This window comes from Stegostoma tigrinum, chromosome 32 (genome assembly GCF_030684315.1).
Source record: "Stegostoma tigrinum isolate sSteTig4 chromosome 32, sSteTig4.hap1, whole genome shotgun sequence".
Lineage (NCBI taxonomy): Eukaryota > Metazoa > Chordata > Chondrichthyes > Orectolobiformes > Stegostomatidae > Stegostoma > Stegostoma tigrinum.
Window position 1 is genome coordinate 5,104,639 of NC_081385.1, and position 23,914 is coordinate 5,128,552.

Consider the following 23,914-nt stretch of genomic DNA (forward strand, 5'->3'; position numbering starts at 1 on the left):
ATGTTATAAAGCATGTGTCAATAGTTTACTACTTAACCTATCTATATCCCTTCGAGGACTTTCTGTCTCCTGTTGACAACTTTCTTGCTGACAAATCTTGTTGTTACTGGAAAATGTATAAAGCTCCCATATATTTGGTCCCGTCATCCAAATTGTTGATTATCAATGGTTAAGGAGCCAACACTGATTTCTGCAGAATTCCACTCGTTACAGCTTGCCAATCCAAAAAGATACACGTTAAAAAAAACAGTTGTGGAAAATGAAAGAGGATGTTTAGAATAACAGATACCTGGAACTGAGTTGCAGACTGAAATCTATTTGAGGAGATCAGGGGATTTATGTATGCACTAACAGGTACCTAGCAGTGAGTTACAGGCTGGAATGTGTGGACACCATTCAGCCTCCTGAATCTGTTCCAACTGCTTAATGAGATTCAGATATAATCTGTGAACAACCCCATGTGAGCACCTTTCCCCCATTATTCTCAATACATTCAGTTAACTAGAACTGATTAACGCAAGTTTTAAAATTAACATTTGATTTCACATATACTGCTGTCCAAACCTTGTGTGTATTGAAGTGTTTTCTAACCTCCCTGCTGTATAATCTGGTTCAAATTTTTACGCATCCTAAACTTGGGCTCTCCAACCAGCAGAAATATTCAGACTCTATCTGTTTATTTCCTTTAACATCTTGGCAACTTTGTCCAAACCATTCTTTATCCTCTAAATTCCTTGGAATAGAATCCTAGTTTGTGTAATCTCTCCGCACAGCTTAATAGTTGGAGTACAGGATCACTCTGGTCAATCTACACTGCACTTTCTAAGTGAATTATAGACTAGGAGCAAGATGTTTAGTTTTCACAGAAGTGTGTAGAACACCTTGTTAACCTTCTCTCCATTGTGGCATTGGTGGCTACATGTTGACTGGAGACTAAGTACTAATTTGTTAAAGTGTAGACAAGGCTGGTAACTAATTATAGCCCTTTTGAGCCAGTTTTATTTTTAAACAGCAGAGGCTATTTTTAAAGTTGAGTCTGTCAAGTGTGTTTTCGAAGAGGTTGGCCCACTTTACTGTACAAGAGGCAGATTGCAGTCGAGTCACAGTGAAAGGTTACTGTCCTGGTGCAAAGCCCCAGCATTAAGTTTGAAACAATTTTGGATTGCCTAACTGTCAATGTTTGTGAGTCAACTCAGAGACAGTGATCAAGATTTAATTAGGGATGAACAGCAGAAGCTGGTTTGATCATTGACCCCATACCACTTGAAAAACTAAATTAAAAATTGAGGAATTCTCAATATATTTGTCTGAGAGGTGTTATGGAAATTACACAATCCCCCTCCTAAATACAACACAAGAAGTTTCTCTTTGTGAATAATATATGTATTCATTATAGTTGTATATCTTAACTTATGTGTAACTTGGAAATGAATGAGCAAGTGTGCATCTGAGCGAGTGAGTGTGTGAGTGAATGAGTGAGAAAGTGTGCATGAGAAAGAGAGAGCATGTGTGTGTGTGTGCGTGTGCGTAAGTGAGTGAGTTCGTATGAGCAAGTGAATGTGAGCAAGTCAGTGATTTGATTTGATTTATTTTGTCACATGTACCGAAGTACAGTGAAAAGTTTTGTTTTGCATGCAGCACAGGCAGATCATTCTATAGAAGGACATACAGATTACAGGGTGATTGAACAGAGCAAGGAATACAAAGTTACTGCTGCGTAGAAGGTGTACAAAAAACAAGATAAACATTAGGTTTGAAATTTGAGATGTCCATTTAGAAGTCTAATAACAGCTGGGAAGAAGCAGTTTTTGAACCTGTTGGTATGTGTGTTTAAGCTTTTGTTTCTTCTTTCTGATGGAAGAGGTTGGAAGAGAGTATAACAGGGCTGGAAAAGCCTTTGATAATGTTGGCTGTCTTTCTGTGGCAGTGAGAAGTGCAGTGGACTCAGTGGATGGGAGGTTGGCTTGTGCGATGGTCTGGTCTGTGTACACATCTTTCAGTGGTTTCTTATGGTCCTGGGCAGAGCAGTTGCTGTACCAAGCCGGGATGCATCCAGATATAATGCTTTCTTTGGTGCATCTGTAAAAGATGGTGAGAGCTATTATGGACCTATGCCCTTAGCTGCCTGAGGAAGTGTATAAGTGAATGAGTGAGAGTCAGTCAACAAGGTCTCCTGTCAGAGGGAGCCCTCCTCTGTGCTCTCAATCCAAAGCCAACACTCCACATTGGCATGAGTAGGTATGTATGAATGAATGATTCATTTTCCAACCTTTTCTCAGAGTCCCAGAGTGCTGTCGACGCTTGCTTGAGAATTACTCCCATTAATGGTCTCCATGCCTGGGAGAATGTCTTGGGCAAATTTTGCTACAGTTATTTATTTACAAGTTGTGGGCATTGCTAGCTAGACCAGCATTTATTGCCCATTTGTAATTGCCCTTGAGAAGGTGGTGATGAGCCACATCAAATAAAACTGATTTGCTTGTGAGAACATTTCAGGGGGAGCAGTTAAGGGCTAACCACATTGTTGTGGGTGTGGAGTCACGTGTAGACTAGCCGGCTTCCTCCCTGATGGCATTGGTGGATCTGAGGCGCTGGTTGGACCAATAAATGGTCAGGATCCCACTGAGCACTCAGTGAGGACAGGGTCAGGCACCAGCATGAGCACCTCCTGTGATCAAACAGATACATTCTGATTGGTTGAGCAGTTGGCCAAAGTGCTCAAGTGGGACAGCACTGAGTAAATTCTCAGTAAAGTAGAATGAAGGTGGAGGCATGCAGAGAGAGGAGGATGGCGAGACTGTCCTGGCTAGTCCTATAATGTGTTGCTTTCTCGAGTTTGTATCTTGCACCATCCATTTTCGATGAGTCAATGTCATGATGTACCTCTGATTCTTGTCTTTTGTACAGGGAGGACCACATTTGGCAGCTCTGATTACCCCCCACAGGACATTAGTATCCAGGGACCTGGCATTGCTGCCCAGCATTGCTGCATCGAAAACCGAAATGGAGTAATAACACTTTATCCATGTGGGAACCTGTGTATGGTGGATGGAGTTCAGGTGACGCAACCGAAACGTCTGTCCCAAGGTAAGTAGGAAATGAGCATCAAAAAATAGCAATTCAATGTACTACTTGTTGAAGAAATAAGTTCCATTTTAATAACTTCACAACTTTAGCATTCCCAAAGAACATCACAGCTTCTGAACAGAATCGGGTGAAGATCTTTCATTTATATGTCTAAGAGATGTGAGTGGCTTTGACAGGGCTAGCATATGTTGCTGGTCAATACAAACAGAAAGTGCTGGAGAAACTCCGCATCTGTGGAGAGATAAAAAGAGTTAACGTTCTGAGTCTCAGAATGTTAACACTGTTTCTCTGACCACTCATTATTTTTCCCCCTTTATTCATTTATGGGATGAGGACATTGCTAGCCAGGCAGCATTTATTGCCCAGAGATAACCACATTCCTGTGGGTCTGGAGTCACATGTAGGCCAGACCTGATAAGGATGGCAGTTTCCTTCCCTAAGGGACATTAGTGAACCAAGTGGGCCTCACCCCGCCAACAATTGGCCATGGATTTAATGGCCGTCATTAGGCCCTTATTTCCAGATATTCAAATTCTACTATCTACCATGGCTAGATTTGAACCCAGGTCCCCAGAACATTATCTAGGCCTCTGGGTTAACAGTCCAGTGAAAATACCACTAGTCCATCTCCTCCCAACTGATGCTGCCAGACCTGCCAAGTTTCTCCTGCACTTCCTGTTTTTGTTGTTCTGCCTAAAGTATAGCGCTCCGTCCCTTAAAGTATCTTCAGCTGCTTTCTGCATTAAAGGTGCAACACAGACAAGTTTTTGATGCTGACACAGCAACAAGCTTGATGTCACATATTTGTGTTGTTACATTTTACAATTTGTTGATGGGATGTAGGTCTCATGGTTGGCCAGCATTTATTGCCCGTCCCTAATTGCCCTTGAGGTGGTAGTGAGCTACCTTGTTCAATTAATGTAGCCCTTGAGATAAAAGTACATTCACAGTGTCCTGAGGGAGAGTATTGCAGGATTTTCACCCAGTGAAACTGAAGAAGCGGTGATATATTTCCAAGTCAGCATGATTGAATGCTTTGAAGGGGAACTTGCAGGGAGTGGTGTTCCCATGTATTTGTCGCCCACGTCCATCTAGATGGAAGTGGCCAAGTGTTTGGAAGGTGCTATGTGAGGATGGGTGGTGAATTTCTGCAGTGCACCCTGTAGATAGTGCACACTGCTGGAAAATTAAAATGGACCCTGCTGAATTATTCCAGAGCTTTTAGTTTTAATTTCAGATGTCCAAGCTCCTGCTGTATTTTGCTATTGTATTTTTAGTGGAAAAGAATTGCCCAGAATTTTGATCTAATTCTTTCTAGCGATATTGGCTTTGAAATGGGGTATTAATTCTTTGCTTACTGATCTGCATTTTGTATATTGGATTTGAATGAGTTGTTGTTTTAGGTAATTTATATGATAATTAATTCCTTGCATGAATGAATCAAGCTTATTCTCTCACACACTCTAACAGAGGTGATTGACCTACAATATTATTAATGAGGTCAGGAGGATGTTTTATTCAATGTTCTTTCACAGAGTCACTTCCTCATCTGGAAAACAAACAGCTTACAATCAGTTCATTGAATGTACCTACCTCAAATTTCGCAAAGCAGCCACAACATCATACCCATGAATAGAGTCGGGCGAATTTTAAGTTGCCTTTGTCATCCCGCAGACTCAGAAAGTCTCCCATCATAAGAAATTCACTCAGATGCCATGTTGCCAGTTTGCTAAGGGTGACACGAAGGTGCTTCATCAGTGTACCAGAGACCAAAGAAAAAGAACAGCATCTAAAAATTCTGCTGCTACAATCCACAAACTGTAACATTTAGTTATTTAATGGGATGAAGGTATCACTGGAAAAGTCAGTATTTATTGCTTGTCCAGAATTGCTCTGGAAGTGAGTGGCATTCTCGGGCCATTTCAGAAGGTAGTTAAAATTGCTATTCGTCTGGTGACGCACGTGGGATAGACAGATCACATTCACTAAAGGGGAACCTAATTAACAAATTGTGTGGGACCTGAGCCACTGGATTACTGATCCAGTAACAGTATCACAATGTCACCTGATGTTGATGGTCTGGTAAGATTGACGGGGAGGGGAGGGGCTGTTGTCCCATTAGTGGTAAGGGAGGGGGAGCTGTTAATGTATCTAAGGGCTTTGGCAATTCTTCAAAACCTTGTAGTAAATTTGGAAGCCCATGCTGTCAGCTGGTCTGAAGAAGGGTCCTGACCCGAAACGTCAGCTTTCCTGCTCCACTCATGCTGTCTGGCCTGCTGTGTTCCTTCAGCCCCACACTGTGTTATCTCAGACTACAGCATCGGCAGTTCTTAGTATATCGTGCTGCAAAGTGTCTTGCCTGTGATACCACTGATTGCAGTCGGGTGCTATAATGTTGGCTATAATGTTGGGTACAGTGTTGGGTATAGTGTTGGGTGTAATGTTGGATAGAATGTTGGGTACAGTGTTGGGTATAGTGTTGGATAGAATGTTGGGTACAGTGTTGGGTATAGTGTTGGATAGAATGTTGGGTATAGTGTTGGATAGAATGTTGGGTATACTGTTGGGTATAGTGTTGGATAGAATGTTGGGTATAGTGTTGGATAGAATGTTGGGTACAGTGTTGGGTATAGTGTTGGATAGAATGTTGGGTACAGTGTTGGGTATAGTGTTGGATAGAATGTTGGGTATCGTGTTGGATAGAATGTTGGGTATAGTGTTGGGTATAGTGTTGGATAGAATGTTGGGTACAGTGTTGGGTATAGTGTTGGATAGAATGTTGGGTATAGTGTTGGATAGAATGTTGGGTATAGTGTTGGGTATAGTGTTGGATAGAATGTTGGGTACAGTGTTGGGTATTGTGTTGGATAGAATGTGAGGAACAGTGTTGGATAGAATGTTGGGTACAGTGTTGGGTATAGTGTTGGATAGAATGTTGAGTATAGTGTTGTGTATAGTGTTGGATAGAATGTTGGGTACAGTGTTGGGTATAGTGTTGGATAGAATGTTGGGTATAGTGTTGGATAGAGTGTTGGGTATAGTGTTGGATAGAATGTTGGGTACAGTGTTGGGTATAGTGTTGGATAGAATGTTGGATAGAATGTTGGGTATAGTGTTGGGTACAGTGATGGATAGAATGTTGGGTACAGTGTTGGGTACAGTGTTGGGTATAATGTTGGATAGAATGTTGGGTACAGTGTTGGGTATAGTATTGGATAGAATGTTGGGTACAGTGTTGGGTATAGTGTTGGATAGAATGTTGGGTATAATGTTGGGTATAATGTTGGATAGAATGTTGGGTATAGTGTTGGATAGAATGTTGGGTATAGTGTTGGATAAAATGTTGGGTACAGTGTTGGGTATAGTGTTGGATAGAATGTTGGGTATAATGTTGGGTATAATGTTGGATAGAATGTTGGGTATAGTGTTGGATAGAATGTTGGGTATAGTGTTGGGTATAGTGTTGGATAGAATGTTGGGTACAGTGTTGGGTATAATGTTGGATAGAATGTTGGGTACAGTGTTGGATAGAATGTTGGGTATAATGTTGGGTATAGTGTTGGATAGAATGTTGGGTATAGTGTTGGATAGAATGTTGGGTATAGTGTTGGGTATAGTGTTGGATAGAATGTTGGGTACAGTGTTGGGTATAATGTTGGATAGAATGTTGGGTACAGTGTTGGGTATTGTGTTGGATAGAATGTTGGGTACAGTGTTGGATAGAATGTTGGGTACAGTGTTGGGTATAGTGTTGGATAGAATGTTGGGTATAGTGTTGGATAGAATGTTGGGTACAGTGTTGGGTATTGTGTTGGATAGAATGTTGGGCACAGTGTTGGATAGAATGTTGGGTACAGTGTTGGGTATAGTGTTGGATAGAATGTTGGGTACAGTGTTGGGTATAGTGTTGAATAGAATGTTGGATAGAATGTTGGGTATAGTGTTGGGTACAGTGTTGGATAGAATGTTGGGTACAGTGTTGGATAGAATGTTGGGTATAATGTTGGATAGAATGTTGGGTATAGTGTTGGGTTTAGTGTTGGATAGAATGTTGGGTACAGTGTTGGGTACAGTGTTGGATAGAATGTTGGATAGAATGTTGGGTATAGTGTTGGGTATAGTGTTGGATGGAATGTTGGGTACAGTGTTGGGTTTAGTGTTGGATAGAATGTTGTGTACAGTGTTGGGTACAGTGTTGGATAGAATGTTGGGTATAGTGTTGGGTACAGTGTTGGATAGAATGTTGGGTACAGTGTTGGATAGAATGGTGGGTACAGTGTTGGATAGAATGTTGGGTATAATGTTGGATAGAATGTTGGGTATAGTGTTGGGTATAGTGTTGGATAGAATGTTGGGTACAGTGTTGGGTATAGTGTTGGATAGAATGTTGGGTATAGTGTTGGATAGAATGTTGGGTACAGTGTTGGGTATTGTGTTGGATAGAATGTGAGGAACAGTGTTGGATAGAATGTTGGGTACAGTGTTGGGTATAGTGTTGGATAGAATGTTGAGTATAGTGTTGGGTATAATGTTGGATAGAATGTTGGGTACAGTGTTGGTTATAGTGTTGGATAGAATGTTGGGTATAGTGTTGGATAGAATGTTGGGTATAGTGTTGGGTATAGTGTTGGATAGAATGTTGGGTACAGTGTTGGGTATAGTGTTGGATAGAATGTTGGGTACAGTGTTGGGTATAGTGTTGGATAGAATGTTGGGTACAGTGTTGGGTATAGTGTTGAATAGAATGTTGGATAGAATGTTGGGTATAGTGTTGGGTACAGTGTTGGATAGAATGTTGGGTACAGTGTTGGATAGAATGTTGGGTATAGTGTTGGGTATAGTGTTGGATAGAATGTTGGGTATAGTGTTGGGTACAGTGTTGGATAGAATGTTGGATAGAATGTTGGGTATAGTGTTGGGTATAGTGTTGGATGGAATGTTGGGTACAGTGTTGGGTATAGTGTTGGATAGAATGTTGGGTATAGTGTTGGGTACAGTGTTGGATAGAATGTTGGATAGAATGTTGGGTATAGTGTTGGGTATAGTGTTGGATGGAATGTTGGGTACAGTGTTGGGTTTAGTGTTGGATAGAATGTTGTGTACAGTGTTGGGTACAGTGTTGGATAGAATGTTGGGTATAGTGTTGGGTACAGTGTTGGATAGAATGTTGGGTACAGTGTTGGATAGAATGGTGGGTACAGTGTTGGATAGAATGTTGGGTATAATGTTGGATAGAATGTTGGGTATAGTGTTGGGTATAGTGTTGGATAGAATGTTGGGTACAGTGTTGGGTATAGTGTTGGATAGAATGTTGGGTACAGTGTTGGGTATAGTGTTGGATGGAATGTTGGGTACAGTGTTGGGTTTAGTGTTGGATAGAATGTTGGGTACAGTGTTGGGTATAGTGTTGGATAGAATGTTGAGTATAGTGTTGGGTATAATGTTGGATAGAATGTTGGGTATAGTGTTGGGTTTAGTGTTGGATAGAATGTTGCGTACAGTGTTGGGTATAGTGTTGGATAGAATATTGGGTACAGTGTTGGGTATAATGTTGGATAGAATGTTGGGTACAGTGTTGGGTATAGTGTTGGATAGAATGTTGGGTATAGTGTTGGGTATAATGTTGGATAGAATGTTGGGTATAGTGTTGGGTATAGTGTTGGATAGAATGTTGCGTACAGTGTTGGGTATAGTGTTGGATAGAATATTGGGTACAGTGTTGGGTATAATGTTGGATAGAAAGTTGTGTACAGTGTTGGGTGAAGTGATGCTCAGGAAAGCACTAATGAGGCAGTTGAGTGTTGTACAGTTTTCCTGTTTATTTCCAACTCTTTCATGGGATGTGGGCGCCACTGGGTAGGTCAGCCCATTCCTAATTGACCCAGCAGAGATAATCACCTGTCTGTTTTCAAGATGGCACAGTATTCAGACTGTTCAACTGAAGCAGGATTTGGGAGTGTTTCTCACAGGAAACAAGAACAAAGGAAAGGAAATGTTGCATTCTCTCTGTGTGTCTGTTTAATTTAGCTTACAAACGCTTAAACGTTGTCACCTGTGCGTCAGTTGATACCACGTCTGCCCCAGAGATCTGGAATTTGTGGGTACAAGTACCAGCCTCAAGATTCTGAGAATATAGTTTAGGCTGAAACTCCTCAGGCCACAGTACTTTGTAAGGGAGCTATACACTCTGAAGTACCATCTTTTTGATGGGACCTTAAACTAAGGCCCTGCCTGTGAGTAGATTCAAAAGAACCCATGTTAATATTTCATTTTAAAAATGGAAAATCTCCCTACTACCCCAACTAACATTTATCCTTTAGCCAAAACCACTGAAACAAAGGCAGATTATTTGGTCACTGCCACACTGTGGAATCTTGCTGTGTGCACATGGGCTGCCACTTGCAACAGCAAATCATGCTTCATTGATCGCAAGGTTCTTTGAGATGTCCTGAGTTTGTGAAAGGTGCTATATAAATGAACATCTTTTTTCGTTTGTTATAAATGTATTTTCACCAACAAGATTCCAGGAAGGTGGTAGATGTGAAACAGATGGTCTGTTCCATTTCCTAAATTAGCTGAGCAGTCTTTAAGTCGCACCCTGGATGTGACTGGCTCAGAGATGACAGTCACAGTTGAGCTCAAACCCAGCAATTAGAGAGGAAGTCTCCCTGCTGTTGCCATGGTACAAGCAGCCTGTGATTTACACTGTCAGTTTCCAGCTCCTAAGTTTCGCTCCTTGTGTGACTTGCTGGAAAGCTGAGCTAGGTTTTGGAGAGTGCAATACTCAGACCCCAGGGCAATCCCCCTTCTGATAGAGGAACTGTGCCACTCAGTGACTGCTCTCCAAAGGCCTGGATGTGTCTGTGCTAAATGGTGCTTCTCTGGGCACTGGCTCACTGGGCACTATGGCGGAAGAATGGGACTGTGGGATTAATCGGCTAGCTTCTGCAAAGATTCAGTAGTGGCGCAAAGGCTGAATGGCCTCATCCTTTCTGCTTAAATCTCTGAAATGTTGCAAAGAAGAAAAGAAAATCCTTTACCATTGGTGGTTATTCAGAGAATAATGGCTGTCCCAGCTGTATTTACACTGTAACCTCCCCTTCACAATGTGTGATTGACAGGCTAGTTAAATCTAATAGCCACAAGGAACGTTCCACACATCTGCTGCCAATAAAGAAACCATCTGAAATTTACCAATTTTTTTTCCTCTCTGGCTCTCCACCCACTGTTTGATCATGTACTATAAGTCTGAGCAGATTCTCAAACTGCATGTTCATGTCTTGTGTTTACACCTGACCTTCCCAGCATGAAAATATTCCATTGTATTTGTTCAAAGGAGAAACCAGGAGTCGCCTGCACTGACTTGGAGGCCAATGTTTAGCGATGTTGTAAAAACTGATGAATATGGTCAATATTTTGTTGCTGTTTGTGGGAGCCAACTGCGTGTTAATGGCCTGCTGCGATTTTCTGAATGTTCCTGTCCGAACCACTCACCATGCTGACTTGGTAATTTATAGCCATTCCTTCAGTGTCCCTGGATCAAAATCCTGGAACTCTGTCCCTAATGGTATCTTCAGAACATGGACTCCAGTGTTTCAAGAAGAGATAGTAAACCTGCCGTTGCTGGAGTCAGAGGTAACTCAGTGTGGAGCAGGAGGAACACAGCAGGCCAGGCAGCACCAGAGGGAACACAGTGTGGAGCAGGAGGAACACAGCAGGCCAGGCAGCACCAGACGGAACACAGTGTGGGGCAGGAGGAACACAACAGGCCAGGCAGCACCAGAGGGAACGCAGTGTGGAGCAGGAGGAACACAGCAGGCCAGGCAGCACCAGAGGGAACACAGTGTGGAGCAGGAGGAACGCAACAGGCCAGGCAGCATCAGAGATGACACAGTGTGGAGCTGGAGGAACACAGCAGGCCAGGCAGCATCAGAGGAGCAGGAAAACTGACGTTTCGGGTCGGGTCATTTCTGAAGAAGGGTCCCGACCCGAAACGTCAACTTTCCTGCTCCCGTGACGCGCCTGGCCTGCTGTGTTCCTCCAGCTCCACACTGTGTTATCAAGAAGGCAGCTCACCAACTTCTCCAGGGTAATTAGGGATGGGCAATAAATGCTGGCCCACACCCTGTGAATGAATCAAAAATAACATGCAACATCATTGGCTGTGAAGCTTTCTTAGGCATTTCTTTCTGATAGTAGGTGTGATGACATGATGAAGTTGAGATTAAACCACATAGACAGGCTCAGGCAGTGATAAGACAAATGGCAAGTGCAGTAAGGAACATAAACATAAATCAGCATTTGGGGAAATGGCTTGTTTCCATGGTCTGTGTTTAATTCAGTTTAATGTAAAACCCTGAAGCTGAATAACCCTGTCATTTAAGGCATCCACCTTTTTCATAGAACCCCTACAGTGTGGAAACAGGCCCTTCAGCCCAACAAGTCCACACTGACCCTCAGAGCATGCACCCCCCTATAATCTACAAATCCCTGAACACTACAGACAATTTAGCATGGCCGATCCACTTAACCTGCACATCTTTGGGCTGTGGGAAGAAACAAGAGCGCCCGAAGGAAGCCCGCACAGGAGTGGGGAAAATGTACAAACTCCACACAGACAGTTGCCTGAAGCTGGAACTGAACCTTGGTCCCTGGTGCTGTGAGACGGCAGTGCTTAACCACTGTGCCACCCCATACAGTGATACATTGCAGGCTTACAGAGTTGGCAAAAGAAATCCAAAGAATGCCTTGCTTTGATGAGGTGCCTTTTATGACCATCAGACATTCCTGAGCCAATTAAATACTTTTGACATGAGGTCAATGTTGGAATATAGGAAAAGTGCCAGCCAATTTGTGTGCAGCCAGCTCCCAGAAACAGCAATTGGACAATGCCCAGATAATCTGCTTTTTACAAAAGGAGTAACTTTTGGCCAGGACTTCGGGTTAATTTCCCTGCTGTACCTCAAAACAATGCCATAAGGACAGTTGTTCTTGAAGGGCAATGGGCACCTCAGTTTAACACCTCATTGTAAAGAGAGCACCTCCTGCAGCACTTGTCAGGTTCTGCACTGCATTGTTGCTTTCTGATTTTTACACTCACGTCAAGTCCTGGCTGAAATAACTCCAAAGCACCTGATTCCCGTCACCAAGTCACCTTTTATTTACATAGGAACAGACCTTGACTTTAGTGCTGCCTGATACTGAGTCCGGGAACAGGCAGTCAGTATCTCTGACACTCACTGTTTGTATGTCAGCCAGGGCTTCCTGATTGAACCAGGTTAAGAGCTCCAATCAGGGAACTCATATTCGATATCACTACATTGGAGGGGGACATTACCCACAGGCCTCTGATGTTAGAATTAGAATAAGATTTATTGTCATGTTTACTCCAGTTACAAATGCACAGAGTTCAGTGAAAAGTGTACGATGTCACCAATACACAGCACCATCTTGGGTACAAATCGTAGGAACAAAAACTAGAGAAAATAAAGAAATAAAGTTACACTACAATACAGGTAAACATAGTATAATTTAGGAAAATAAGAAATACAGCTAAAAGGAAAAACATTACAGTCTTTCTATAAGGACTTCCACATGATCCGAGCAGGTTCCAAACAGTAACCAACTTTGTTCTGGGTGCTGGTCATCTCTGCTCTGCCCCAGGCCATCCCTACTCTACTCAGGGCAGCTGTCTACCCCCCACTCCACTCCAGGCCACTGGCTATACCCACATCACTCCAGCCCACTGGCTACTCCCCACTTCACTCCAGGCCACTGGCTACTCCCCACTTCACTCCAGGCCACTGGCTAACCCCCACTTCACTCCAGGCCACTGGCTATACCCTCATCACTCCAGGCCACTGGCTACTCCCCACTTCACCCCAGGCCACTGGCTACTCCCCACTTCACTCCAGGCCATTCCTGCCCTTCTCTGGGCCTGCTGGCAGAAGAGAAAAAAGACAGAAGAGTAAAAAATGGCGAGAAAGAAAAGACTAGGAGCGGATGGAGCAGATCAAGCTCTGGCTGGAGCCATCCTAAATTATCACCATCTTCGATCTATAACCATCCTACATCTGTCTTGGATATAGAGAAGAGAAATCATTCTGCTGAGCTATTGCTGACACATGGCTGTAGAAAAGGGGGAGAAATTCGTGATAAGACAGGGCCGAAGGAAAAATCCCAAAAAAATGGCTGAGTCTGTGTGAATGTTGCAGTTCGTTGTTGTCAGAACATTTTGGGTTAGTTTGTGCAGCCAACGGTTCTTTAAGTTTGGAAACTCTCTGAAAGGATACTCTGAGCGCTCGGTCAACTGGATTTCGTTTCCACCCTTCCAGCCTTCTCCAGAGCACAGCATTTGTGCAGCATGGACTGAAAAGGGATTGGCAATGTTTGTGTAACGCACACTTTCCGGCTATCTGCATCAGTGCTGCTCCACTGGGAGGGAGTGTATTTATTAGCATCCCCCCACCCCTTCAACCCTACTTAATTCTGCTCGCAGTTGGTGGCCTGGGAATCACAGAGATGGCCTTGTGGTAATTAGTGCAGTGGTTAACCAGGGATTTGTGTTCCTGAAAGGACTATACAAGACATTGTTAATCAGTGATAGACAGTATCTAAGATTGTCTTCAGAAACCAGCTGGGTCTCCCTCAATTCCCAGGATCAATTATCCTTACAAAGCTGCAGGAAATACTTCGCAGGCTTTTGAGCAATAATGTTCAGTTGCAAAATGTAAGGAAAGTGCCCGCAGATATAGAGAGTTGTGGAGTTTGACATAGGCTCACAGAGATTTCCTCAGAATGACAATTGTTGAGGCTGCCTGTGTCTAAATGAAGGCCTTGCATTCATATAGCACCTGTCACAGATTTGGGTATATGCAGCCTTGCTTTGCAGGCTCTGACATATTTGTAAACACGGTGGCAGCACGGTGGCTCAGTGGTTAGCACTGCAGCCTCACAGCACCAGGTACCCAGTTCAATTCCAGCCTTGGTTAACTGTCGATGTGGAATTTGCACATTCTTCCCGTGTCTGCGTGGGTTTCTTCCTGCAGTCCAAAGATGTGCAGGCTAGGTGCATCGGCCATGCTAAATTGCCCATAGTGCTCAGGGGTGTGAGGGTTATAGGGGGATGGGTCTGGGTGGGATGCTCCAAGGGGCAGTGTGGACTTGTTGGGCCAAAGGGCCTGTTTCCACACTGTAGGGATTCTAAACTGTAATCACAGCTTAATGTTCAGGCAATTTTGTACAATCATACAAATTAAGAGCAGGAATAGGCCACTCAGCCCCTTGAGAATGCTCTGTTATGTAATAAGATCATGTCTGATCTGATTACTCCATATTCTCCTCTTATCCATGATAGAATTTCACTGTCTTGTTTAACAAGAATCTATGCATCCCTGCCTTACAAATACTCAAAGATTCTGCTTTCACACCTTTGGAGAGAGCTCCAAAATCTCAGGACCTTCCCAGAGAAAAGAGGTCTCCTCATCTCCATCTTAAATGGATGACTGCCTCACTTTGAAACAATGGCACCTGGGTCTTGAGAAACAACCTCTCCATGTCACTGACCAGTTAATCAATCAGCTTTTAATGATGTTGCTTGGAGGGATGTAAACATCAAGCAGTGTACCAAGGTGAACTTCCTTGCTGTTCTTCAAAAAATGCCGCGCAGTAGTCAACATGAAGAAGGTGTTGAGCATGCTTGCCTTCATTGCTCAGATTAGATTAGATTCGCTACAGTGTGGAAACAGGCCATTCGGCCCAACAAGTCCACACCACCTCTTACAGCATCCCACCCAGACCCATCCCCCTATAACCCACACACCCCTGAACACTACGGGCAATTTAGCATGGCCAATGCACCCAGCCTGCACATCTTTGGACTGTGGGAGGAAACCGGAGCACTCGGAGAAAACCCACACAGACACGGGGAGAATGTGCAAACTCCACACAGACAATTACCCGAGGCTGGTATCGAACCCGGGTCCCTGGCGCAGTGTGAGGCTGCAGTGCTAACCACTGAGCCACCGTGCCGCCCCTACTCTTTGAGTATAGGAGCTGGGACATCGTGTTGAGGTTATACAGGATGTTGGTGAGGGCTATTCTGGAGTACTGTGTGCAGTTCTGGTCACCCTGTAATAAGAAGGATATTATTCAATTGGAGAGGATTCCAAAGAGATTTGTCAGGGTGTTATCTGGAATGGAGGGTTTGAGTTATAAAACAATGCTGGATAGTCTGGGAGATAGTAAGAACTGCCGATGCTAGAGTCAGAGATAACACGGCATGGAGCTGGAGGAACACAGCAGGCCAGGCAGCATCAGCGGGTCCCAACCCAAAATGTCGACTTTCCTGCTTCTCTGATGCTGCCTGGCCTGCTGTGTTCTTCTAGGTCCACACTGTGTTATCTCTGGATAGGCTGGGACCTTTTTCACTGGAGTACAGGAGGTTGAAGGGTGACCTGATAGAAGTTTTTAAATCATGAGAGGTATAGATAGGGTTATTGATAGGTATCTTTCCTCCAGGATGGGGAATTTAAAGCCTAGTAGGCACATTTTTTAGGTCAGAGGAGAGAGATTAGAAAAGATATGAGGGGCACATTTTTTACACAGTAGGTCGTTTGTGTTTGGAATGAACTTTCAGAGGAAGTGGTGGATGTGGGTACAATTACAATGTTTAAAAGACATTTGGATAGGCTCATGAATAAGAAAGGTTTTGGACGGATATGGGCCAGGAGCAGGCAGGTGGGACTAGTTTAGTTTGGGACTATGTTCGGCATGGACAGGTTAGAACGAAGGATCTGTTTCTGTGCTGTATGACTCTATGACTCTATCTACTTGAGAGGGCGGACAGGACCTTGCGTTAGTGTTTCACCTGAAAGGGAAAACTTCTGACAGGACAGCATTCCTCGCATACTGCACTGGCCTTAAGTTGTGGTGCTCAAGTTTTGGGAATGGGAATTGAATCTGCAACGTCCATTCTCAGTGCTATCCGTCTGGGCCATGGCTGGTGTCCAATGACTTAATGTTGTTCTTGCATTTCCAATGGGACGGACATGTTTCACTGCCTGTTGTAGTTCTCCTGAGGCTGATGCGATTTCGCCGGCACTGTTCCTGCTCTTGCATTCCGCAATCCGCCACTTGCCACGTGTGAGCCAAGATGAGCTATGCCACTTAGCAATTTGGCTACTGTAGGCATCGCAGCAAAACACAACTTTGTTCTCAGTGGCTAACAGATTTTGGAATTGGATAGTGATTGTTTAGTTGGCTTTGAGGTTCTGAGATATTTGAGATGGCTTGAAGTCAGCTGATTTTGCACAGGCTTGGACTTATATTAGGAAGTTTCTCTCCACAGGTGCTGCCAGTCCTGCTGAGTTCCTCCAGCAATTTCTGTTTTTGTTTCAGATTTTCAGTCTGCTCAGTTCTTAGTTTTATTTTATTCTATAAGCTTCTGTTTGCTCATTCCTCCAAATCTTGTCTCTTGAGCATCCTTAAATTTTAATTGTTCCACAATTAGTGACAGTGCCTTCAGCTGCCTGGACCCTAAATTTCTGGAATTTCCTCCCTAAATCTCTCTCCCTCTATCTCTCTTCCTTTAAGATGCTCCTGAAATCCAACTCTTGAACCAAAAGTTTGGCCTCTATTGTATAGAAAGTGTTGACCTGCCATCACAAGCTAAGATCCACGCACGATATGATGCACTGAAGGGATGAAGAGCTAATTAGAAATGAAAACAGAAAGGGCTGAAGAACCTCAGCAGGCCTGGCAGCATGTTTGAAGAGAGAAACAAAGCTAACGTTTGTAGCCCAGTGACACTTCTTCAATTCTGAAGTCATATTGGACTCGAAACATTGACTCTGATCCTGTCTCCAAAGCTGCTGCTGGACCTGCTGAGTTTCTCCAGCATTTTCTGTTTTTATTTCTGATGTCCAACGTCTGCAGAAATTTGCTTGTTTTATTTGCAGGGATTGGAAGCTGTTAGAATTCTGCACATATTGTCTGGGCTACGTGAGAATACTTTTGCAGTTGACAAAAAGAGACGTAGAGGCACAGGTAGCACTGAAGAAGCGGGGAACCTGCAGAAGGATCTGGACAAGCTAGGAGAGTGGGCAAAGAAGTGACAAATGGAATACAGTGTAGGAAAGTGTGAGGTCATACATTTTGGTCAGAAGAATAGGGCTACAGCCTATTTTCTAAAAGGGGAAATGCTTTGGAATTTAGGAGCCCTGGTTCAGGATTCTTTTAATGTTAACATGCAGGTTCATTTGGCAATTAGGAAGATAAATGCAATGTTAGCTTTCATCAAGTGGGCTAGAATACAAGAGCAGAGATGTACTGCTGAGACTGTACAAGGCGCTGGTCAGACCGCATTTGGAATAGCAGTTTTGGGCCCTGTATATGAAGAAGGATGTTTTGGCCTTGGAGGGGGTCCACAGGAAGTTTACAAGAATGATCCTGGGGATGAAGTGCTTGCCATACGAGGAGTGATTGAGGATTCTGGGCCTGTACTTCATGGGGTTTAGGAGGATGAGGGGAGATCTGACTGAAACTTACAGAATGTTGAGCAGCCTGGATAGAGTGGATGTGGAGAAGACATTTCCACCAGTAGGAGAGACTAGGACCTGGGGCCACAGCCTCAGAGTGAAGGGACAACCCTTTATTGCAGAGATGAGGGGAATTTCTTCAGCCAGAGGATGGTGAACCTGTGGAACTCATTGCTACATAAGGATGTGGAGGCCAAGTTACTGAGTGTATTTATGATAGAGGTAGATAGGTTCTTGATTAGTTTGGGGGTCAAAAGCAGGAGAATGGAAATGAACATATCAGCGATGATTGAATGGTGGAGCAGACTTGACAAGCCAAATGGATTTATTCCGCTCATGTATCTTATGAACTTATATTTCAGTAATATGTACTTAGTTATGACTTGAGCTTGATGTCACATTAGAGACTATAATGTCAGTATCACTGCCTCGGAAAATGTTGATTGCCCATTGGTTAAGAGTTAACCACATTGCTGTGGGTCTGGAATCACATATAGGTCAGACCAGGTGAGGATGGCACATTTCCTTTCCTGAAGGGTGTTAGGGAACCTGATGGGTTTTTCTACCCCCTGTCAATCAACAATGGTTTCATGGTTGTCATTAGACGATTAATCTGCCATGGTGGGATTCAAACCCAGGTACCCAGATCATGGGAGGGGACTGTGGATTAATAATCCAGCAATTACACCACTAGGCTGTTGCCTCTCAATATGTAGCAAATATATTCTGTTTATCAAGCCCATGACTTTCTTCATGTAGAGATGCTTCCCCAGTTAGCATCAGTAATATCGACTGCTATTAGTACAAATCTACCCAAGGCGCACCAGATGGTTCCATCAGAAACAAACATGTACATGAGTACCCTGCCCTGACATCACTTGATGACGTGTGGTGTCAGAGAACACACCTGTGAGGTCCCTCGGGCTATTTTACTGCATTAAAAATGCAATAAAATGCATGTTGTTGTTGAATTGGTCCATCATTTTCATTGTGACCCACTTTGTGATAAGCTGGAGGTCACGTTGCATCAAGAGAATTCTAACAACAAAAGCAGCTCCTGCGCTTCTTGGAAGCTGTGATCTCTTCACTCGAATGAGTTGTTTGTGGTGTTGCAGAATGGCAGGAAGGAAGCGGTTACAGTGGAGACAACACATTGTGGGGGGCAGTTTTACAGCAAGCCTCTGTCAGCTGGGGGACAGTTGTGTCACTGCACGAGCCAATGAGTCACTTACTGTGTGTCAAAGTGAGAGGGAGAATTGATTTAGTTTGTAGCATCTTGAGAATGAAAGAAAGGACTTATAAAGACTTCTGATAACCCAAATGCATCACAATAAATTAATAACCCCTGTAAATGTGATCATCAATTTGTACACAGCATGATCCCTTGAATGGCAATGTGCTGGCTACCAGACCATTGCTTGTAGCCAGATTTATAGAAGAACAAATATTAACTACACATTGGTAAGGACTTCTTGACCCTTCCTGGTGTCCTGTGAAATCTTTCATGTCACGTTAGAGAGTGGAGGGTGTTTCAATTGAAAATTAGTTCATTTAACAAATACATAATTTAAAATTCATGATTTCATCAAAAATCAGCACCTCTGAAAGTGTAGCACCAGAGCAGGTGCATCAACCTGGATTATGCATCAGTCCCTGGAGTGAAACTTGAACTTGCAATTTTCTGTTTCAGAGTCCAGTGAGCTTGATAGTGAGCTATATTGAACAGTAAGCTAGTGACAGTCACACTGAGCAGTGAGTGAGTGAGCTAGTTACTGAGCTACATTGAATAGTGAGCTAGTTACAGTCACACTGAGCAGTGAGTGAGTGAGCTAGTTACTGAGGTACATTGAATAGTGAGCGAGTTACAGTCACACTGAGCAGTGAGCGAGTGAGCTAGTTACGGAGCTACATTGAACAGTGAGCTAGTTACAGTCACACTGAGCAGTGAATGAGTGAGCTAGTTACTGAGCTACATTGAACAGTGAGCTAGTTACAGTCACACTGTGCAGTGAGCGAGTGAGCTAGTTACTGAGCTACATTGAATAGTGAGCTAGTTACAGTCACACTGAGCAGTGAGCAAGGGAGCTAGTTACTGAGCTACATTGAAAAGTGAGCTAGTTACAGTCACACTGAGCAGTGAGCGAGTGAGCTAGTTACTGAGCTACATTGAACAGTAAGCTAGTTACAGTCACACTGAGCAGTGATCGAGTGAGCTAGTTACTGAGCGACATTGAACAGTGAGTGAGTGAGCTAGTTACTGAGCTATATTGAACAGTAAGCTAGTTACAGTCACACTGTGCAGTGAGCGAGTGAGCTAGTTACTGAGCTACATTGAATAGTGAGCTAGTTACAGTCACACTGAGCAGTGAGCGAGTGAGCTAGTTACTGAGCTACATTGAATAGTGAGCTAGTTACAGTCACACTGAGCAGTGAGCGAGTGAGCTAGTTACTGAGCGACATTGAACAGTAAGCTAGTTACATCCACACTGAGCAGTGAGCGAATGAGCTAGTTACAGAGCTACATTGAACAGTGAGCTAGTTACAGTCACACTGAGCAGTGAGCGAGTGAGCTAGTTACTGAGCTACATCGAATAGTGAGCTAGTTACAGTCACACTGAGCAGTGAGCAAGTGAGCTAGTTACTGAGCTACATTGAGTAGTGAGCTAGTTACAGTCACACTGAGCAGTGATCGAGTGAGCTAGTTACTGAGCTACATTGAACAGTGAGCTAGTTACAGTCACACTGAGCAGTGAATGAGTGAGCTAGTTACTGAGCGACATTGAACAGTGAGCGAGTGAGCTAGTTACGGAGCTACATTGAATAGTGAGCTAGTTACAGTCACACTGAGCAGTGAGTGAGTGAGCTAGTTACTGAGCTACATTGAATAGTGAGCTAGTTACAGTCACACTGTGCAGTAAGCGAGTGAGCTAGTTACTGAGCTACATTGAATAGTGAGCGAGTTACAGTCACACTGTGCAGTGAGCGAGTGAGCTAGTTACTGAGCTACATTGAATAGTGAGCTAGTTACAGTCACACTGAGCAGTGAGCGAGTGAGCTAGTTACAGAGTTACTTTGAATAGTGAGCTAGTTACAGTCACACTGAGCAGTGAGCGAGTGAGCTAGTTACAGAGTTACTTTGAATAGTGAGCTAGTTACAGTCACACTGAGCAGTGAGCGAGTGAGCTAGTTACTGAGCTACATTGAATAGTGAGCTAGTTACAGTCACACTGAGCAGTGAGTGAGTGAGCTAGTTACTGAGCTACATTGAACAATAAGCTAGTTACAGTCACACTGAGCAGTGAGCAAGTGAGCTAGTTACTGAGCTGTATTGAACAGTGAGCCTGTATGCCACAGAGAACAGCGGTCAAGATTCCATCTCAATTTCAGTCTCTTCCAATCCACCCATTTTCCACCAATTCCCTCTCTTCCTCTCTACAATGTAATGCCCTTCATCCTTCAAAATCCTTAGATCAAGTGCCCACCCTTCATATGTTGAGCCATAATGGAGACAGTGAGTTGGCAGATCTGAAACCTCATGGGATCGAGGGAGAACGGTGCAGGCAAACCTCCCAGGTGATCGCTGTTAAAAGGCAGAACAGTTGAGATGAAGTAAGGGCGGGTCTAGAGCCTTAACCCTGTCACCCACCCCATCCCAATCCCAGGTTATACAGGCCACGAGGGTTGATAATTGATGTTTGTTGGAGGGCACTGACTGGTGTTTTGGGAACGTAGGAGCAAGAGTAGGCCATTCAGCCCCTTGAGCCTCTTATGCTATTCAGTGAGTTCTTTGTTGATCTGTGGCCTAGCGCTATATTCTTGCCTTTGGCCCATATCTCCTAATACCTTTGCTTAACAAAAAAAAAGTCTACCTTAGATTTAAAATTAACAACTGGTCAAATTTCTACTGACATTTATGTGAAGATATTCCAAACTTCTGCCACTCTTTATCAACAAATGTAGGGGCTATTTTCTATGCATAGAATGATCCCACAATCAGAAATATGATCAATGACCTGTTCATTTTTATTCTTGGTGATGTGGAAATGTGTGAATGTTGGCCAACATTCCTGGAGAATTCTCTGCTCATTTTAAAACAGTCACTGCTCTGAAAGAGCGAGCAAACATTGGATCTAACCTCACATTCAAAAGTCACAGCCCGTTTAACAACCTCAGCAGGAATCTGTATCAGAGACAGTAGGAACTGCTGATGCTGGAGAATCTGAGATAACAAGGTGTGGAGCTGGATGAACACAGCAGGCCAAGCAGCATCAGAGGAGCAGGAAGGCTGACGTTTTGGGCCTAGACCCGTCTTCAGAAAACGGCCTGAAGACCCATCTTCAGAAGGGTCTAGGCCTGAAACGTCAGCCTTCCTGCTCCTCTGATGCTGCTTGGCCTGCTGTGTTCATCCAGCTCCACACCGCGTTATCTGCATCAGAGAGTTTGTTTTGATTACAAGGGAGAGAGTCAGAGATGCTGGTTGAGTTATACAATGTGGGTTGAGGAGGAGGAGATACTGGGGAGAGGGAAATGTTGATGTGTGCCTGACTACCTGCTCCTTAGAGCAATAGCTTTTGTAAAAGTGGTTTACAAAACAGTCCTTTCACCATTTCAGCCCACAGTCAAAAATACAGAAAAGTCAAACGACATGGTCTTTACAATGTGGATTGAATAATAATAAAATATAGAAGTTGGCGGAGACAATAGCTCCGAAAGCTTGTGATTTAAAATAAACCTGTTGACTATAGCCTGGCATTATGTCAGGTCTGACCTTGTCCAGCCCAGTCCAACACCAGCACTTCCACATTATGAAGATAACAGGGTATGCTGAGCCTGCACTAATATTCAGCATGATCATGGCTATGTTTCTCCCTCATACTCACTTCTGACGCTGTCAATACATTCTTCACTTCCTTCAGTGTTCTCACATTGAAGGATCTCTGAATACAATTAACAACAAGGACCTCCAGCTCTCTGTTATCACGTGTGTAGGAATGACAAACAGTCGCCTAAAGTTTTTCATTTCACCCTCTGTGACATTGCCAAGATGATGCCTCCAAGCAAAAGAACTCCAAAATTGACTTTGGAATCAGCGGACAAATTCTCTCAAAGTTTAATGTTTCCTTTTAAAGTTGGATTCAATGAACTAAACCCAAACCGTGTCTGAACCAGCCCTTAACTCCGGGCCTTTCTGCAAGTCCCGTTTGCACCTTTCTCATTTTTCAGTTTTCTTCACTATGTGCATCATCCCACCAATTTCCCCTTATTTATTTCTCCTGTGGAACAGCAAAACCAGAATAAACTGTAACTACTTGGAATAATGCATTCTACTAATCACAGTATCACAAGAATTGATCCAGTGTAGAAGGATGACATTTGGCCCATCATGCCTGTGCTGTATCAAATGTGCATTTCATTAAGTGCCATTTTCCTGCTCTCATCATAGCCCTGCACATTTCCTTCTAAAATAGCCTTTTGGATTTCCTCTATTCTACCCACCTCTATCACCGTCTGGGGCAGAGCATTCCAGACCCAAACCACATGCTGCATGAGAACGATTCCGTCATATCACTTCTGCTTTTGTATTTCCCAAGTTACTTAAATAAATTAATTGAAGCTTTATTGTCCTATAGTCTCTAATTCCAAGATCTCCTCCATGGAGGTCTGACTGAGAATATTAAATCATTGAATGGTGTGGCAGAATAGGAGGCTATTTGGCCCATCATGATGGTGCTGACCCTTCATTAGAACTATCTAATCAATCTCCTTTTACCTTCCTTTTACCAATCCTCTGCATAGATTATCACTTCCAGGAATTCATGATTGTTTCAGAGATAGTCGGTACTGCAGATGCTGGAGAATCCAAGATAACAAAGTGTGAAGCTGGATGAACACAGCAGGCCAAGCAGCATCAGAGGAGCAGGAAAGCTGACGTTTCAGGTTGAGACCCTTCTTCAGAAAATAATTCTGAAGAAGGGTCTAGGCCCAAAACATCAGCTTTCCTGCTCCTCTGATGCTGCTTGGCCTGCTGTGTTCATCCAGCTCTACACCTTGTTTTCTCAGATTCTTCAGTATCTGCAGTTCCTGCCATCTCTTGTAAAAAAATGCTTTCTTTTATCATCGCTGGTTCCTTTGCCAATTGTTCAAAATTTGTAATCACTGGTTGTTGATTATTCTGGAAGCAATTTCTTCTTGTCTTATAAAAGCCTCATGACTTTAAATCACTTCCATCAAATTTCCTCTTAAACTCCCTTCTCTAAGAAAAGCAACCCCAGTTCCGGCAGTTTTGTCTT

The 23,914-nt window shown here is 43.5% G+C and overlaps 1 protein-coding gene across 2 annotated transcripts in view; it reads left to right on the forward strand.

The window, feature by feature from the left end:
- Positions 1-23,914, forward strand: part of phldb1b (pleckstrin homology-like domain, family B, member 1b) — a 368,925-nt gene that overhangs the window by 133,305 nt on the left and 211,706 nt on the right. For both annotated transcript variants that reach the window (XM_048562077.2, XM_059639124.1), the window contains exon 4: positions 2,908-3,087. In XM_048562077.2, the coding sequence (XP_048418034.1) occupies positions 2,908-3,087 (180 nt within the window). The remainder of the gene's footprint in view (positions 1-2,907; positions 3,088-23,914) is intronic.